Source organism: Cervus elaphus, chromosome 3, assembly GCF_910594005.1.
Source record: "Cervus elaphus chromosome 3, mCerEla1.1, whole genome shotgun sequence".
Lineage (NCBI taxonomy): Eukaryota > Metazoa > Chordata > Mammalia > Artiodactyla > Cervidae > Cervus > Cervus elaphus.
This window is the reverse complement of record NC_057817.1, coordinates 7,292,256-7,312,239: the sequence shown is the minus strand read 5'-3', so window position 1 is coordinate 7,312,239 and position 19,984 is coordinate 7,292,256. Positions and strand designations below refer to the sequence as shown.

The following is a 19,984-nucleotide window of genomic DNA, read 5'->3' as shown; positions in this document are numbered from 1 at the left end:
ATTAATTTTACTCTTTTAAAAGAACTAATTTTTAACTTTGTTGATTTCCTTTCTTGTATTTTAGTTTCTTTGTCATTTGTTTCTGCTCTTTTTGGTTTCCATCCTTTACTTTTGTAGATTTGATTTGCTCCCCTTTCACATTTTTGAAATAGATGACTAGTTATTTGGTTTTCAGACTGCCTTTTATAGCTGTACATTTTTTCTGCTCACCTCAAGTTTGGTAAATAATTTTTTTTTGTCATTTAGTTAAAAATTTAATTTTCCTTGTTGCTTCCTAAATTGCTACTGTGATTGCTTCTTTAATCCATAGCTCATTTAGAGGTTTATTTCTAGATTTCAAAATGTGTGGAGAATTTGCCTTTTGTTAGTGATTTCTAGCTTAATTGCTTTATGGTCAGAGATCAGTCTGTATGTTTTCAGCCTTTTGCAAATTATTTGAGACTTACATTTTGGCTTAGTATGTAGTAAAATTTGGAAATATATATATATATATATATATATATATATATATATATATATATATATTTGAAAAGAATATGTTGTGGTTGGTGCAATGAAATTTATAGGTCAGTTAATCAAGTTTTTAAATTCACTTTTCAAAGCTTCTGTATCCCTTTACTATTACCTTTTTTCCAGTACTTAACTTGTCCCTTGTTTGGCTGATGGTAGCCCCTTCAAGGTGGCTCCTGAGTCTTCACTATATGGCTGTAACAGTGTTTGATAGCTTTCCTGCTCTCTGAAGTACAAGATGCTCTAGGCTCATCTTGTGCATTTGTTGTCTTAGATCTGGAATATGCCATTTCTTCAAGAAGTCCTGGTTTCTTTTTCTCATTACGAAATGTTGTTTAGAGATCACAGACTAGGTGCTGGCATCTGGTTGCTACTGAGTTGATTATTATTTCTCTGGGCTATCTTGCTGTTTCTTGTAATTTATTTACAATGTCTTAGTTTCAAGTGTACAGCAAAGTGGTTCAGTTACACACACACACACACACACATATATACTCAATACATATGTATATTCTTTTTCAGATTCTTGTCCTTTATAGGTCATTACAATATATTGAATATAGTCCCCTGTACTATCCGGTAGGTCCTTGTTGTTTACTTACTTTTACGTATCATAGTGTGCGGATGGTAATCCTAAAGTCCTAATTTATCTCCTTCTTCCCACTACCCCCTTTGGAAACCATAAGTTTGTTTTCAGTTTCTGTGAGCTTGTTTCTGTTTTGTAAATAAGTTCATTTGTATTTTGCTATTTCTGTTCTTTTCCAAGGCAAACCTTTCAATATCACAGTATCATTTCCAAGAAAAACCATTCAACATCACGGTAATCCAAGTCTGTGCCCCGACCAATAATGCTGAAGAAGCTGCAGTTGAATGGTTCTGTGAAGACCTACAAGACCTTCTAGAACTAACACCCAAAAAGATGTCCTTTTCATTATAGGGGACTAGAATGCAAAAGTAGGAAGTCAAGAGATACCTGGAGTAATGGGCAAATTGGCCTTGGAGTACAAAATTAAGCAGGGCAAAGACTAATAGAGTTTTGCCAAGAGAACACACTGGTCATCGGAAACACCCTCTTCCAACAACACAAGAGAAGACTCTACACATGGACGTCACCAGATGGTCAATACCGAAATCAGATTGATTATATTCTTTGTAGCCAAAGATGGAGAAGCTCTCTTCAGTCTGCAGAAGCAAGACTGGGAGCTGACTGTGGCTCAGATCATGAACTCCTTATTGCCAAAATCAGACTTAAATTGAAGAAAGTAGGGAAAACCATTAGACCACTCAGATATGACCTAAATCAAATTCCTTATGACTATACAGTAGAAGAGACAGATAGATTCAATGGATTAGATCTGATAGACAGAGTGCCTGAAGAACTATGGATGGAGATTCATGACATTGTACAGGAGGCAGTGATCAAGACCATCCCCAAGAAAAAGAAATGCAAAAAGGCAAAATGCTTGCCTGAGGAGGCTTTACAAATAGCTGTGAAAAGAAGAGAAGCGAAAGGCAAAGGAGAAAAGAGAAGATATACCCATTTGAATGCAGAGTTCCAAAGAATAGCAAGGAGAGATAAGAAAGCCTTCCTCAGTGATCAGTGCAAAAAGTAATAGAATGGGAAAGAGATTTCTTCAAGAAAATTAGAGATACCAAGGAAACATTTCGTGCAAAGATGGGCTCAATAAAGGACAAAAATGGTAGGGACCTAACAGAAGCAGAAGATATTAAGAAAAGGTTGCAAGAATACACAGAAGAGCTGTACAAAAAAGATCTTCACTACCCAGATAATCACAATGGTGTGATCACTCACCTAGAGCCAGACATCCTGGAATGTGAAGTCAAGTGGGCCTTAGGAAGCATCACTACACAAAGCTAGTGGAGGTGGTGGAATTCCAGCTGAGATATTTCAGTCCTAAAAGATGATGTTGTGAAAGTGCTGCACTCAGTATGCCAGCAAATTTGGAAAACTCAGCAGTGGCCACAGGACTGGAAAATGTCAGTTTTCATTCCAACCCCTAAGAAAGGCAATGCCAAAGAACACTCAAACTACCACACAATTGCACTCAACTCACACGCTAGCAAAGTAATGCTCAAAGTTCTCCAAGCCAGGCTTCAGCAGTATGTGAACCGTGAACTTCCAGATGTTCAAGCTGGATTAGAAAAGGCAGAGGAACAAGAGATCAAATTGCCAACATCTGTTGGATCATCAAAAAAACAAGAGAGTTCCAGAAAGACATCTATTTCTGCTTTATTGACTATGCCAAAGCCTTTGATTGTGTGGATCACAACAAACTGTGGAAAATTCTGAAAGAGATGGGAATACCAGACCACCTACCCTGCCTCTTGAGAAACCTGTATGCAGGTCAGGAAGCAACAGTTAGAAGTGGACATGGAACAACAGACTGGTTCCAAATCGGGAAAGGAGCACGTCAAGGCTGTATATTGTCACCCTGCTTATTTAACTTATATGCAGAGTACATCATGAGAAATACTGGACTGGATGAAGCACAAGCTGGAATCAAGATTGGTAGGAAAAATATCAATAACTTCAGATATGCAGATGTTCGAACTCATGTCCGTTGAATCAGTGATGCCATCCAACCATCTCATCCTCTGCCGTCCCCTTCTCCTCTCATCTTCAATCTTTCCCAGCATCAGGGTCTCTTCCAATGAGTCAGTTCTTTGCATCAGGTGACCAAAGTGTTGGAGCTTTGTCATCAGTCCTTCCAATGAATAGTCAGGGCTGATTCCTTTAGGATTGACTGGTTGGATCTCCTTGCTGTCCAAGGGACTCTCAAGAGCCTTTTCTAGCACCATGGTTCAAAAGCATCAATTCTTCGGCACTCAGCCTTCTTTATGGTCCAACTCTTACATCTGCACATGACTGCTGGAAAAAACCATGGCCTTGACTATATGGAGCTTTGTTTTGTACCTTGTCAGAAATTTGGTGGTAGTGGTTTCCTGGTTTTCCTCTGGGCGAAGTGCTTACAGTATCATTTTGTCTGTACTGTACATCAACAGTGTGTATTTTGTAAAGCAACAAATCAAGAAAGTCTTTAGTACCTTTTTCTTTGTGCCTCTTATCAGTATCCGTTGTCACTTCTGTGGATTGGAAAGGTCTTCCAGGCCTGGTGCCATCCTGTGTGTGTGTGTGTTAGTCGCTCAGTCGTGCCCAACTCTTTGCAACCCCATGGACTGCAGCCCACCAGACTCCTCTATCCGTGAGAGTTTCCAGGCAAGGATACTGGAGTGGGTTACCATTTCTTTCTCCAGGGGATCTTCCCAACCCAAGGATCGAACCTGGGTCTCCTGCCTTGCAGGCAGATTCGTTACCAACTGAGCTACAAGGGAAGCTTCCCCAATCCAACAAGCAGTTAATTCTTCGACACCAGCAGGACATCTGAGAATTCTCCTGATTTCTAATTCTGTGTACCTGGAAATAGAGTCCGATTCCACAGGGAAAGGGCTCGGTCCCACAGGCCCACTCTCCACTTTAGATGCCAGTGGCGCGTCCAAGTTGTTATCTGAACTTCTGGCTATAAGTCAGAGGTTCCCATGCCCCATTGTTGGGTTTGACTAATTTGCTAGAATGGCTCACGGAACTCAAAAATATGTTTAGTTACTAGATTACTGATGTATTATAAATGGATATCTGAGGATATGAATCAGCAGCCAGATGAACGTATACATAGCACAGGGTCCTGAACGAAGGAGTTTCTGTTCTTGTGAAGCTTGGGACTCAGCATGGTAGCATGACAAAGAGTCTGTTTCCCAGAGGTGGAAGCTCTCTGGAAAAAAGGGGTCCAAAAAGCTGTTCTTTGGACTGTTTATGGAGGCATTATTACATAGTAATGATTGACTAAATCACTGGCCAATGGTAATTGATTCAACCTCAAGCCCTTCTCTCCTCCCTGAAGATAAAGGGGTGGGACTGAAAGTTCCAACCCTCTATTCACATGGTTGCTTCTCCTGGCAACCAGCCCCTTCCCTTGGGTGAGATCCAAAAGTCACCTTCCCTGAAGAGTTTTCAGGGACTGAGAACAAGAGATTAAATATTATCCACCCCCCTCTTTTATTGTGCTCAGAAAATTCCAAAGATTTTGGGAGTTGTGAACAAGAAACAGTGGATGAAGACCAAATATATCTGAAGTATACACATACATACATCTATCTAAAAGAGTGCATCTAGTTGAACTGTTTAATGAATTTGCCAAATCAGAGATATAAAAAGTAATTAGGCACCTTTCTAGTTCAGAATTTAACTAATTGATTGGGCTTTAATGTGTTGTTAGGCAGTCATTAGATAAATGCAAACTAGATTATAGTGACTTTATGAAATAGACACACATGTGAAAGTGGCTCAGTCACTGCTGACTCTTTGCAACCCCATGGAATGTAGCCTGCCAGACTCCTGTCAGTGGAATTTTCCAGGCAAGAATACTGGAGTGGATTGCCATCCCCTTCTCCAGGGGATCTTTCCAACCCAGGGATCGAACCTGGGTCTCCTGCATTGCAGGCATATTTTCCATCTGAGCCACCAGGGAAGCCTCATGTTTGTGAAATGAGGTACTTTTAATCAGGGTATTCTAGGAGGGGCAGTGCTTGAAAATACCTGTATACCTCATACTCCAGAGAAATCTAGATAAGAGGAGTCATTTAGATTTTTTCTTTCCTTTCAACTGTATATCTTGAGGTAATTTACCATTTCTTTCTCTTTTCCAAGGCGTGGTCTGACAGCTCAGACTGTCTTTTCTCTCTGGGTGTCCCCCTGACACATCTCTCTCCTCTGTCTCCCTAGGGTTGTATAGCCCCCGTAGCGTAATTTGCTCTTTACACTCCAACCGTGCTTCCCTCTTGCCTTTTCCAGCTTTTTGCTTGCCTCTCAGTCTTCAGTTAGAACCATCACTATCATTCTTGTTGTTATTTTTAGAATGGAAAACATCTTAACATAATTCATAGGTGCCAAAGTATGAATACATTTTATGAAAAATACCTACTACATTGCTTTGAAAGCCATTTGGATAAACTGCTCTAATAAAGCAATCGTGTGTGTGTACAAGCTTGCACACTCACATATATATATTTTTCAAACTGTGAATTACTTGTTGGTGCTCGCTTTTTTGGATGTGTCACATTTATACAATTAATTTCTCATTATATTAGACTTTCCTTTAGGATTTAATCTACTATAAATGCTGTAGATTAGTTCAGACTAACTAGACCAAATTACTCTTATTTGCAATCTTTTTTTTTAAATCAAATTGGCAATGAATGAGGTTAAGATTATTACATTTAATCCTAGTTTCCGATGACAAGAAGGCAGTGATAATCTGTAGATGTATGGTGTGTTCATTGATAGGCATTCTTGCTTTAGAGAATGTTTGTTTTTATAACTTAAGCATTTAACAAAGCAAAATAGCATCCTGTGAGACAGGAGCCACAATCTAATCGATACAACTTGTAACTGCCTTCAGAGACAGCCATCGTTCAACAGTGTCAAGAAGTGGTTATGGTTAAATGACGTATGTTAAAGTCAATAGTCTTGCTTAGTAGATGCTCCTTCACTCTTTCTGTGACTAGAATAACAGTTCAAGCCCAGAATAGAGAAGATTTTTATAAAATTTTTTTCTCTAGCACCTTTGTTAATTTAAGTGTAGACAGTGAGGCACCAGTGCTCCCAAACAATATCTAGAGTACTGATAACAAAGGAACAAAAGAGGGAACAGAGTCTTTAAACTTTGAATCCAGCTAGTAATTATGTTTAAATTAGGATGCAGGCCTAGCTTTAGCTTGGCAGTTTGGAGAAAGAAGTCTTAAGGGTTGTGATGCACTGTACTATTTTACAAAAAACTTAGACATTCTTTCTGGTTACAGAAGCGACATGCACTGTTTAAAAAGAGTTAAAAAAGGAGACTGCCTTTCTTCTCTTCAAGTCTGCTCCCTAGAGCCTATTGCCACTAGGTCTGTGTTTAATCACAGTTTTAACTTTAAAAACTATTTTTTATTCTCAGATTATCATTTAGACATCTTTAGCTTTAAACTCTTAAAAAGGGGGGAAACAAGTCTGCTTATACTTTAAGCTTCCAGTAAATCACCCTCTCCCTCTAGGATTTTTCATTATACATTTTCAGTTATAGTCTTTGATTTCAAAGAAAATACTAAAAGTTTGTTTCTTGACATGTTAGTAGCATCTCAGCTCCTTAGTTTCAACTGTGAGGAATTTAGGGCAATTAACTTTCTTTTCCTGCTCCCTTTCTAATTTATTTTTTCATGAAGTATAATTGATTTACAATATTGTATTAGGTTCAGGTGTTGTTCAGTTGCTAAGTTGTGTCTGACTCTGTTGTGACCCCATGGACTGTGGCCTTCCAGGCTCCTCTGTCCATGGGATTTCCCAGGGAAGAATACTAGAGTGGGTTTCCGTTTTCTTCTCCAGGGGGTATTCCCAACCCAGGGATCGAGCCTGCATCTCCTGCGTTGGCAGATGGATGGGGGAGCACCCAGACTCAGGTGTACAGCGTAGTGGTTCCGTGTTTCTGCATATCGTACTCCGTCCCACATTGTCATGAGATGGTGGCTGTGGCCCTCTGTCTGTGCAGTGTACCCGTGTCGTGGGGTTTGTATCCGTTAGACCCAGACCACTCGTTGGTTCTTTCTCCCTGACTATGCCCCTGTGACACACAGACTTGTTTCCTGTGTCTGCAAGTCTGTTTCTGTTTTGCATTAAGATTTATTTGCATTATTTTTTAGATTCCACACGTAAGTGATGTTATACTGTTTGTCTTTCTCTCTCTGATATTTCAATAAGCAAGATATTCTCTAGGTTCTTCCATTTTGCTGCAGATGGCAGACTTTCATCCTTTGTATGGCTAAGTAACATTCCAATGTGTGTGTGTGTGTGTATATATATATGTATATATATATACAGAGAGAAAGATTAAGATACAGATATATATATATATAGCAAACACCCTTTTCCAACAACACAAGAGAAGACTCTACACATGGACATCACCAGATGGTCGACACCAAAATCAGATTGATTATATTCTTTGCAGCCAAAGATGGAGAAACTCTATACAGTCAGCAAAAACAAGACTGGGAGCTGACTGTGGCTCAGATCATGAACTCCTTATTGCCAAATTCAACTGAAATTGAAAAACGTGGAGAAAACCACTAGACCATTCAGGTGTGACCTAAATCAAATCCCTTATGACTATACAGTAGAAGTGAGAAACAAATGTAAGGGACTAGATCTGATAGACAGAGTGCCTGATGAACTATGGATGGAGGTTCGTGACATTGTACAAGAGACAGGAATCAAGACCATCCCCAAGAAAAAGAAATGGAAAAAAGCAAAATGGCTGCCTGAGGAGGCCGTACAAATAGCTGAAAAAGAAGCAAAGCTAAAGGCAAAGGAGAGCAGCAAAGATATACCCATCTGAATGCAGAGTTTCAGAGAATAGCAAGGAGAGATAAGAAAGCCTTCCTCAGCAATCAATGCAAAGAAACAGAAGGAAACAAGAGAATGGGAAAGACTAGAGAACTTTTCAAGAAAATTAGAGATACTAAGGGAACATTTCATGCAAAAATGAGCTCAATAAAGGACAGAAATGGTAGGGACCTAACAGAAGCAGAAGCTATTAAGAAGAGGTGGCAAGAATACACAGAAGAACTGTACAAAAAAGATCTTCATGACCTAGATAATCACAATGGTGTGATCACTCACCTAGAGCCAGACATCCTGGAATGTGACGTCAAGTGGGCCTTAGGAAGCATCACTACGAACAAAGCTAGTAGAGGTGATGGAATTCCAGTTGAGCTATTTCAAATCCTGAAAGATGATGCTGTGAAAGTGCTATATTCAATATGCCAGCAAATTTGAGAAACTCAGCAGTGGCCACAGGACTGGAAAAGGTCAGTTTTCCTTCCAATCCCAAAGAAAGGCAATGCCAAAGAATGCTCAAACTACCGCACAATTGCACTCATCTCACATGCTGGTAAAGTGATGGTTAAAGTTCTCCAAGCCAGACTTCAGCAGTGTGTGAACCGTGAACTTCCAGATGTTCAAGCTGGTTTTAGAAAAGGCAGAGAAACCAGAGGTCAAATTGCCAACATCTGCTGGATCATCAAATAGCAAGAGAGTTCCAGAAAAACATCTATTTCTGCTTTATTGACTATACCAAAGCCTTTGATTGTGTGAATCACAATAAACTGTGGAAAATTCTGAAAGAGATGGGAATACCAGACCAACAGACCTGCCTCTTGAGGAACCTGCATACAATTCAGGTCAGGAGGTAACAGTTAGAACTGGACATGAAACAACAGACTGGTTCCAAATAGGAAAATGAGTACGTCAAGGCTGTATATTGTCACCCTGCTTATTTAACTTATATGCAGAGTACATCATGAGAAACGCTGGGCTGGAGGAAGCACAAGCTGGAATCAAGGTTGCTGGGAGAAATATCAATAACCTCAGATATGCAGATGACACCACCCTTATGGCAGAAAGGGAAGAGGAGCTAAAAAATGCCTCTTGATGAAAGTGAAAGAGGAGAGTGAAAAAGTTGGCTTAAAGCTCAATATTCAGAAAACTAAGATCATGGCCTCCGGTCCCATCACTTCATGGCAAATAGATGGGGAAACAGTGGAAACAGTGGCTGACTATTTTTCTGGGCTCCAGAATGACTGCAGATGGTGATTGCAGCCATGAAGTTAAAAGACGCTTACTCCTTGGAAGGAAAGTTATGACCAACCTAGACAGCATATTAAAAAGCATAGACATTATTTTGCCAACAAAGGTCCATCTAGTCAAGGCTGTGGTTTTTCCAGTGGTCATGTATGGATGTGAGAGTTGGACTATAAAACAAGCTGAGCAGAGAAGAATTGATGCTTTTGAAGTGTGGTGTTGGAGAAGACTCTTGAGAGTCCCTTGGACTGTAAGGAGATCAAACCAGTCCATCCTAAAGGAGGATCAGTCCTGGGTGTTCATTGGAAGCACTGATGTTGAAGCTGAAACTCCAATACTTTGGCCACCTGATGTGAAGAGCTGACTCATTTGAAAAGACTCTGATGCTGGGCAAGATTGAGGGCAGGAGGAGAAGGGGACGACAGAGGATGAGATGGTTGGATGGCATCACCAACTCAATGGACATGGGTTTGGGTGAACTCTGAGAGTTGGTGATGGACAGGGAGGCCTGGCGTGCTGTGGTTCATGGGGTCGCAAAGAGTCAGACACGACTTAGCGACTGAACTGACCATATATATATATAATATATACATATATATATATCATGTATATAGATAGATATGTAATCTCATATGTTTATCCATTCATCTGTTGATGGACACTTAAGTTGCTTCCATTTCTTGGCTGTTATAAGTAATGCTGCAATGAACATGGGAGTGCATATATCTTTTAAAATTACTATTTTTATTTTCTTTGGATATATATTCAGGAATGGGATTGCTGGATCACATAGTAGTTCCATTTTTAGTTTTTTGAGGAACCTCCATACTATTTTTCATAGTGACTGCACCCATTTACATTCTTACCAGCCATGGGAATTCTTTTACATGTAGTGTAAAAGAGTTCCTTTTTCTCCACATCCTCATCTGCATTTGTAATTTGTGGGGTTTTTTGGTAATAGCCATTCTGGCAGATTGTGAGATGATATTTTGTTGTGGTTTTGATTTGCATTCATTCCTCTGATGATTTGCAGTGTTCAGCATATTTTCATGTGCCACTTGGCCATCTGTATGTCTTTTTTGGAAAAATGTCTATTCAGGTCTTCTGTTCAGTTTATAACTGGGTGGTATTATTGTTTGTGGTATTGAGTTGTATGAGCTTTTTAACCCCGTATTGATCACATCATTTACAACTAATTTCTCCATTCTGTAGGTTGTCAATGGTTTCCTTTTCTGTGCATAAAGCTTTTTAAATTTAATTAGGTCCCATTTGTTTATTTTTGCTTCTATTTCCTTTGCCTTGGGAGACAGATCCAAAAAATATTGCTGTGATTTATGTCAAAGAGTATTCTGCCTATGTTTTCTTCTTGGAGTTTTATGGTTTTTGGTGTAACATCAGGATCTTTAATCCACTTTCGGGTTTTGTTTTTCTTTTTTGTATATGGTGTAAGGAAATATTCTGATTTTATTCTTTTACATGTAGCTGTCTAGTTTCCCAGCCCCAGTTATTGAAGGGATTGTCTTCTCCCTATTGTATATCCTTGCCTCCTTTGTTGTGTTAATAACTTCAGTTGAGTGGATTTGTTTATGGGCTCCCTACTCTGTTCTGTTGATTTATGTGTGTGTTTTTGTGGCAGTACCATACTATTTCGATTACTGTAGCTTTTTAGTATAGTCTGAAGTCAGGGCGCATGATACCTTCAGCTTTGGTCTTCTTTCTCAAAACTGTTTTAGCTTTTTATATAGAGTGATTTTGTTTTTACATAAAATAATTATATTGAGTAGACCTGAAAATTGAAAAGCAAAAATTGGGATTTATTCATTCTATAAATATTGATTCTTTAATATTGAATACCCCAGGGCTCTGTACTCTGTCCTCTTTTCTGCCTACACTGATTCCCAAGGAGATCTCACTAGTCTCATAGTTCTGAATTCCATCTGTATGCTGACTCTCAGTTTACATTTCTACCCTGACTTCTCCTTAACCTCACAGTCATAGGTCTAACTATATCCAGTTGATATCTCTATTCAGATGTCTGACTAGTGTCTCACAGTAAATATACCCAAAAGGAGCTGTGATATTTGGCCCTTTCATCTTCAGGTCTTCCTGTGATGTACTCAGCGTATGTTAATGGCAGTTTCATTCTTCTCGTTGCTCAGGACACAGACCATCTAAGTCTTACTCCCCCACACATACTTCTGTCTCCTCATTAAAGTCACATCCTACATCTGTTCATTAACAGATCCTTTTGACTCCATATTCAAAATATTTAAATAATTTAACACTGTTTGTCACATTTCTCGCTGCTGTTCTGGCACACGCCTGCATTTAGTGGTGGTCTTCCAGTTTCTAACGTTTTCTCAGCCAGTAGCCAGAGTAATCCTGCATAAGTCAGATTCTGTTACTTCTCTGCTCTCTGTTCAGCACATAACTTCCCATCTCATTCAGAGTGTAAGTGAGCCAGAGTCCTTCTGTCTTATGAGGCTTGGTGATTTGGGACATAGTTATCTTTCTGTTCTTATTACTCCTTGCTCTTTTCCTTATTCCACTTGCCATGTTAGTCTTCTTGCTGTTCTTTATCTTATTTTTTAAATATTTTATCTTTATTCTCACCTTTTGCATTATAAAGTACCATTTGTATTGTTTTGGGTATGTGCATATAAACTACATAATGTGAATTTTGCTTTGTTAGTCAATTCAAAAAGCCTTTTTCTATTTTTTTTAATCTTCTGGCCATGCTGCACGGCATGTGGGGTCTTATTCCCCAACCAGGTATCAAACTCACGCCCACCACAGTGGAAGCAGAGTCTTAATTTGCTGCTCTTTAAACATGCCTCTTGCTCCTGCCTTGGGATCTTTGTGTTTGCTGTTTCCTCTTCTGCCTGGAAGGGTTTTCTGGATACTTGAGCAGCTCACCCCCTCATGTTATTGAGATCTTGACTCAGATTCATTCTTATCTAAAATTCTCCCTGTTACTGTACATGTCATATAATTGCTCCCTTCCTATTTTTTCTTCTCCACACTGATTAGTATCTAATGTACAATATATTTTAATTATTAGTTGTTAAAAACTCTTGTCAGGCCAGGTTCATTGAGGAGAACAAATCACTACAGGTACTTAAAGCAAAAGGAAAACTGGTAAGGGGAATTAGATTCTTAAAATGTATTGGAAAAACTGTAGGTGTGGAGCTTGAAAGACTGTTATCAGCTTCCACCGCTGCTGCTGATACGGCTTTTGGGTAGTGCCAACATAGGGAGCTGGCGGGGGAGCATTCGGTGATTACTGTAAAACCTCTTATCTGTCACAGTCCAGGTCTGCTGCATTCAGAAGGATGGCTTTGTTCTGTCTCTCTTCTGCCTTCCAAATGCTGCGTAAATGCATTGCATTTGTGGAATGTAAATCACATACAGAATTCCGGGATCAAAGATTTGTAAAATGGAATTCTCATCCTTTTAACTTTTGTGAAAGAGGAGATACAGAGGAGCACACGAAAGGTGGTGAGGATGAACAGTGAGATAGATATATCTATGTTTGTATGGATAAGATATGAATACACGCATGTTTATTCTATTGGTCAGGGTTCTCTGGAGAAACAGAACCAATTAGATAAACATATATACAGGAAGAAAGAGGGGAAGAAAGAGATGGATTTATTTTAAGGAATTGGCTCATGTGATTGTGGGGGCTGGCAAGCCTGAAACTGCAGGGCAGGCTGCAAAGTCCTTGGTGACGTCACTCTCCTTGATATCCTGTAAGTTAAATATTGAGATAAAGTTAAGAGAAATTACCTACTGTGATGCAAAGTCAGTGTGTCTTATGTTATATGATAAGAAGAGAGAAGAAACCAATTATTTGATGAGTATACACAGCATATATAACACACGGTATACAACCTTCATAATAAAATAAGGGAAAAATACTCGTAACAATTATAATTCTCATTTCCATAACTGGTAATGTAGTGGTATCTGAGATTTATAAATTCCTTCTTCCACTGCCCTTTTTGTATTCCTTTACCCTCAGCATGCACCTCAGATAGCCATAGTTCTTTACTGGTAGAGTGACCCAAACTTCTGTTTCCGAAGGGTTTGAGTCAGTAGCAGTCCTGCCTAGGCTGGGCTATTGAAGTTTTCTGTTGAATTTAATCATGAGACATGGTAGTACTAAGAGATGCCCTTAGGGATTTCCAATAACCGGGCATACTTTTCTTACCACCACCATTGTGGCATTACAGTCCCATTTCTCCTTGATAATTAGAGTCAATTACCCGGGCCAGCATAGTAAGTTCCTCCTTTGCCTACTGATTCAGAAGCACGGGAGGCTTAAAGTTGCCAGGTGGCAGGCTTAACTTCCAGTTCAGTGGAAGTATTCCATCCTTTGGGACTAAGACCTCTAGACCAGCAGAGCAAAGGTTGTGGGAAGAGGAAACAGAAACATTTTACTAGTGAGTGGTGTTGGGAAAGCTTGACAGCTGCGTGTAAATCAATGAAGTTAGAACACATCCTCACACCATACATGAAAATAAACTCAAAATGACTCGAAGACTTCATTGTAAGACACGACACCATTAAACTCCTAGAAGAGAATACAGACAAAACCTACTCTGAGATAAATTTTACCATTGTTTTTTTAGGTCAGTCTCCCAAGACTGTAGAAATAAAAGCAAAAATAAACAACTACAGTCTAATCAAATTTGTAAGCTTTTGCACAGCAAAGGAAACCATAAATAAAGTGAAAAGACAACATAGGGACTAGGGAAAATATTTGTGAACAATTCGACCAAAATAGGTCTAGTTTCTAAAGTATATGAACAGCTGATAACAACTCAGTAACAAAAAACTGACCCAAACAAAAAATGAGAAGACCTAAATAGACGTTTCTCCAAAGAAGGCATACAGATGGCCAGCAGGCACTGAAAAAATGCTCAGTATCAGTGAGTATGAGAAATGCAAATCAAAACTACAATGAGGTGCCACCCCACACTGGTCAGATTGATCATCATTAAAAAAGTCTACAAATAACAAATGCTGGAGAGGATGTGGAGAAAAGGGAACCCACCTACACTGTTGATGAGAATGTAAGTTGCTGTAGCCACTATGGAAGACAGTATAGAGGTTCCTCAGAAAACTAAAAATAGAGTTACCGTATGATCCAGGAATCCTACTCCTGGATATATGTCTGGAGAAAACTCTAATTGCATTTTATAATAGCCAAGTCATGGAAGCAACCTACATGTCCATCTACTGATGAATGGATAAAGATGTGGTATATACACACAGTGGAACACTGCTTAGCTATAAAAAAGAATGAAAAAAAAAAAAAAGAATGAAAAAAAAAAAAGAATGAAATAATGCCATTTGCAGCCTCATGGATAGGCCTAAAGCTTATCATGCTAAGTGAAGTCAGAAAAAGAAATAACACATGATACCACCTATATGTGAAATCTAAAATAGGGCATGAACTTACTTAGGAAACAGAAACAGACTCACAGATACAGAAGACAAACCTACGGTCACTAAAGGGGGGAGGGGAGTGGGGCAGATAAATGAGGCGCTCGCACTTAGCAGATTCAACCTACTGTGTACAAAAAGCATGAACAGCAGGGTCCTACTGTATAGCAGAAGGAAGTGTATTCAGCGTCCTCTAATAAACCATAACAGAAAAGAGTATGTGTGTATGTGTGTGTGTGTGGTTATTATATGTTTATATCTGAATCTTTGCTGTACATCAGAAGCTAGCACAACATTGTGATAATGATAAAATAAAAATTTTTGCTTGTGGGCCAATAAATGGTGTCACTTCTGTTTCCTTCTCTGATTCTTGGACCTGTGAATCTTGGCTATGCAAGAAGCAGCACCATATTTTGGATGTTCATAGCACATAGAACTTTTTGGGGATCTTTGCCCAGGCGTGCAGGGTATTGCCACCTGGCTGGGGTTCTGGCTGAGGCTTCAAAAGGTCATGCCACTGTTCTATCAAACCAGCTGTTTCAGGATGATACAGATTATAGTAAGACCAGTGAATTCCCTAGGCCGTTGCCACACTTTTTCTTTTTTGTTTTTTGCTGTGAAATGAGTTCCTTGGTCAGCAGCAGGCTTTGTAGAATAATGGGAGAAAGTAGATAAGGCATTCTGTAAGTCTGTGGATAGTTTTGGCAGAAGCATTTTGTGCAGGAAAGGCAAATCTGTATACAGAGTAAGTATCTGTTTCAGCTAGAATAAAGCACTGCCCCTTCCATGATAGTGTGTTAATTGCTAAGTCTTGTCTGACTCTCTGTAACCACATGGACTGTAGCTCTCCAGGCTCCAGCTCCTCTGTCTGTAGAATTCTCCAGGCAAGAACACTGGCGTGGGTTGCCACTCCCTTCTCCAGGGGATCCTCCTGACCCAGGGATGAACCTGGGTCTCCCCCACTGCAGGTAGGTTCTTTGCAGTCTGTGCAAAGACAGTATAGAGGTTCCTATATACTGGGGGAGCCAGAAGTCTAGTGTGATCAGCGTGTCGCAGGTAGCTGGCTGACCACCCCGGGCAATAGTGCCACACTGGGGCTCTGTGTAGGTTTCTGTTGCAGGCAGAGTTGGCGCTCAGCAGTGGCAGTAGCCGACTGGCCTTGGTGAGTGGAGGTTCATGCTGCTGAAGCCGTGCATGACCTTCATCCCTACCACCGCGGCAGCTTTGTGAGCCCACTGGACACTGATGGGGTTGGCTGGGGAAAGATGCTGACTCGTATCCACAGGATGGTCATCCTGTATTTATATTTCAGTGCAGCCTTTTACACTTGCAAAAACAAGAAAATGATTTGCAACTCCAAGAAATGACTAGAAATCTACCTATTTTTTGGTTTTAATTTTGTTAATTGTTTTAAGAAAGAATTATTAGAGACTTCTGGATATATATAATTATTATAGGAGTTCATCTTGGAGTCTTTGTTAAAAAGCTCGAAGGAAAAGACTTGTGAAGACATAATTCTAAGACTTAAAAATAAGTATAAAAATAATAGATATTCATTGTAAAAATGAAAAATTCAGAAGCACAAAGTTTTTTATATATTATGTTCGCTCATTAAATTGTCCTCTCCTAAATTGTTTCAGTTTACATTCTATTCACAAAAGTGTTTGAGAACATCTGTTTTCCCACATTTGTGCCAACATTGGATGGTAGCACACTTAGTTTTTGCCAGTGTAATAATGAAAAAGAATCTAATTTTATTTCCTCAGTTATAAGTAGGTTTAAGCATATTTTCAAATTTTGAACAGTCTCATATCTTTAACCTGGCTCTTGGTTTTCCTCTTCACTTGGAATATTGTTATTCATTTTTTTCTGAACTTTTACCATTCTTCAAGGCCCATGTCAAAATCTGTTTCTCCATTATTGAATTTTCCTGATAAGCTCAGCCTAAAATGGTATCTCCATCCTTGTATACTTGATGTTTTATTTTCCACTTATCACAGTTTTATACCAGAACTAATGTGTATGATTTTCTTCTTCTAGGATTTCCAAGTTTACAGGATGGCCAAACATTAATGGAAAGAGAAGTGTAAACCTGTCTTCTTTCACTATGGAGGCAAGTTTGGCAGATGGAGAACCTGACCGAACTTTGGTGAGTGATTCAAATACAGCATAATAAGGGACTACCATCTATATTGGGAAGTGTTTGATTTAAGCCATCATTTTATTTTTCAAATGTATTTAAAATGAACTTCCAAAGAAGTTGATATAAAAATTATAGGTAGTTTAAAGCTTGTTGAAGCATAACCCAGTTTTCTGCCATTTCCACCCTATCTCCTACCTCTTTTTCCTTGCTTTCCTGGCCATATAGTAAGACATATTGATACAATAGTTTGTGTTTGTGTTTTCCTCAAGAAACTTTGTCTTATTGAAATCAAGAGGTTATTCACAACTGAGGAAATTAAATGCCTGGCAATCTCAAATTGTGCAACTGTGGACAGAATGAAAGAATTAAGATATATAATCATTAATATATGTTGCCATACATACTCTTTTTATAGAAGTATGAAGATTTAATAAGTATTGCTGCCTGTGATTGAATTGTATTCTGATTAGGTATGGGTGGTGGTTATAAGTGTACCTTCTCCAGTAAGTAAAAAAATAAAAATTAACCTGTGGGGTAAATTAAATGATGCCTTGTCATGCATAGAAACATTTTGCTCAAGGATCATTTCATTTTCATTTTTCTTGTTGCAGTTGTAAAGACGCCATTAAATATTGTTTTACAGACTCTTTATTAGGAATGTTTGTACTACCGAAAGTAAATGTGCCAGCTGTAGCCAGCTGTGTAAAGTGTAGCCAGCTGATGGCTCTGTGGCTTGTTAGGTGGTCGATTCTTTGATAGTTACAATATTGAAATAATGCACACGCCAGCTTTTCTTTCATACTGCCGTGAAGTTGAAAGTCACTACTAAATTGAGATGTTTGTGAATTTTAATTTAGTGAATGTTCTTTCAGGCTCCAGTGTAGGATCAGTAATGATTGATAGCAAAATGCAGTTCTGCTTACTTGCGTTAACTTGGTCCCACCCTCTCCTGAATTTCTGGTTCAAACTTGTTTCTTTAATGGTCAGAAAAAGTTAAACTTTAAAATGATAGCTTGTTAATAGAGAATAAAATGGACATGGACGGAACTTGGTTTATGAGGAAGGTTATTGTAACGCCGATTTTAAATGGAAAACCAATGGTAGGTTATTTTGTTTTCACTATATCTTCAAAAAAAAAAAGATGAAAGCCTTTCTTGGAACATACCATTTACTTTACCATAAATATTTTCTTATGTAAAGACTTATGTAATGGACTTATGTAAAGACTTATGTCTTATGTAATGGACTTCCTGAAGGTTTACTTTTAGCTAAAATATTTTAAATTTTTTGGTTATAAGTATCAGTAATAGCAATTGCTGTTTTCTGGGTAAACACTTTTTCATACTGTCTTCACAACAGCCATTAAAGGTAGATATTTGCTTATCCTCACTTTTAAAGAGGGAAATAGGCTCAGGGAGGTTAATTATCTTCTCTAAAAGCTACAGCTTAACTGATGCAACTGAGGTCTGTCCCTAAATACTTTCCTTTGCCTCTAATATGTTGATTACATCATACCTGTCTTTCTGGATAGAATTGCTTAAAATTTATTGTTATCTTTTTAAACTTAGTGTCTAAGTAAATAGTATTAAATTCTATACCAGAATGTCTGCACTGTACTGCTAAAGTTTAATTCATTTTTTATTCTTAATTCTATTGATATTGAGAGGTTAGAGGAAGTTACTTAAAACTCAGTGAGATCAATTTTCTTCTTCATTGTTTCTTCGGTGAAATATTGCAGCTTATTTTAGAAACAGTAATACCACTGATTTCAGTGTGAACTACTGAAATTTTCTCTATTCGAAACTAATCTTGAGGTCTACCTTTGAGTTATCTATTAATGAAATATCACCTTTGAACTGCATGGCCTCAGCTGGTCAGTTTAGATCTGAGAGAGGTGGGCAGGAACATGGGCTTTGCAGATGTCTGGCTGTGTGTTAAAATCTGAGCTCTGGCACTTAGCTACGTGCTCAGGGTTTCCAGCTTTCCTCAGGTTTTAAATACAGATTAGTAGTAATATCTACTTAATATTTACTTGAGTTTTAATTGACATAATATATCTATAAAATGCCTTTTTACACATCTGTGCACATTTTATAAATATCCAGTAAACAAAAGCTAGTATGGCTATTGTTAACATAACTATTCAGCCTTTTCTCCAAAAAGATAAATAATTAGAGGCAGAACAGGCAACAAAACCTATCTCTAAAAGTCCCAGGCTGTTGAGTAATTTTGGATTTGCACTTTGTCTGAATCTCACTTTTACCATCTAAAATATTGAGGCAACTATTCTACTTCAGTGAAAAATACATGAACAAGAATACTCATCCTGCCTACCTGGGAGGGACAGTGTGATCTAGTGAAACCAGAAAGTTCTTTGAAAATATAAAGCAACATGTCAGTATGTGGTGGCAGTGTTGTATAAAACCTAATTGTGTGCACTAGTTTTTAAGATAGTATTAGTTAGCTTCTTTTGAGTGCAGTCTTTGTGCAAAGTGCTGTGGCCAATGAAGGGGATGTTAAAAGATATAAAATGTAGTCTGTCTGAATTATGTTTGTTTTGAGAAGACTAGATACAGGGATGGATAGATAAGGCAGTAATAAGCATTTTTGAAGTGTCAAATGAGGGACATAAGGCGTAGTTATACAAGTTGTGAAAATTGGGTGGTTGCCGTACACTGGGGTAGTTAGAAAAGGTTTCTTAAGAGAACACAAACTATGAATAGGGTATAGGGGTCACGGGATTGAAAACGAGGAAGGAGAGCATTCTAGGAAGGGAGGATGGCAAGAGGCAAGGCTAAAAGCTGAATTAATTGCACAGGGTTTATTCAGGGGGAAACGCATAGAAAAATTGGAAGGTAATACCGTTTATTCCTTGAAAGGAAAGTTATGACCAACCTAGACAGTATATTAAAAGCAGAGACATTACTTTGTCAACAAAGATCTGTCTAGTCAAGGCTATGGTTTTTCCAGCAGTCGTGTATGGATGTGAGAGTTGGACTACAAGGAAAGCTGAGCACTGAAGAACTGATGCTTTTGAACTGTGGTGTTGGAGAAGACTCTTGAGAGTCCCTTGGACTGTAAGGAGATCAAACCAGTCCATCCTAAAGGAGGATCAGTCCTGGGTGTTCATTGGAAGGACTGATGTTGAAGCTGAAACTCCAATACTTTGACCACCTGATGTGAAGAAC

General features: G+C 38.7%; 1 protein-coding gene across 5 annotated transcripts in view; it reads left to right on the top strand.

Annotated features, from left to right (window-relative positions):
• OSBPL8 (oxysterol binding protein like 8) overlaps positions 1–19,984 on the top strand; it is a 162,243-nt gene that overhangs the window by 43,827 nt on the left and 98,432 nt on the right. For 4 of the 5 annotated variants that reach the window (XM_043879911.1, XM_043879902.1, XM_043879935.1 and 1 more), the window contains one exon: positions 16,694–16,802. In XM_043879911.1, coding sequence (XP_043735846.1) covers positions 16,761–16,802 — 42 coding nt within the window. In that variant the 5' untranslated portion in view covers positions 16,694–16,760. Of the gene's footprint in view, positions 1–16,693; positions 16,803–19,984 lie in introns of those variants that run through there. The other variant, XM_043879928.1, reaches the window with a different exon arrangement.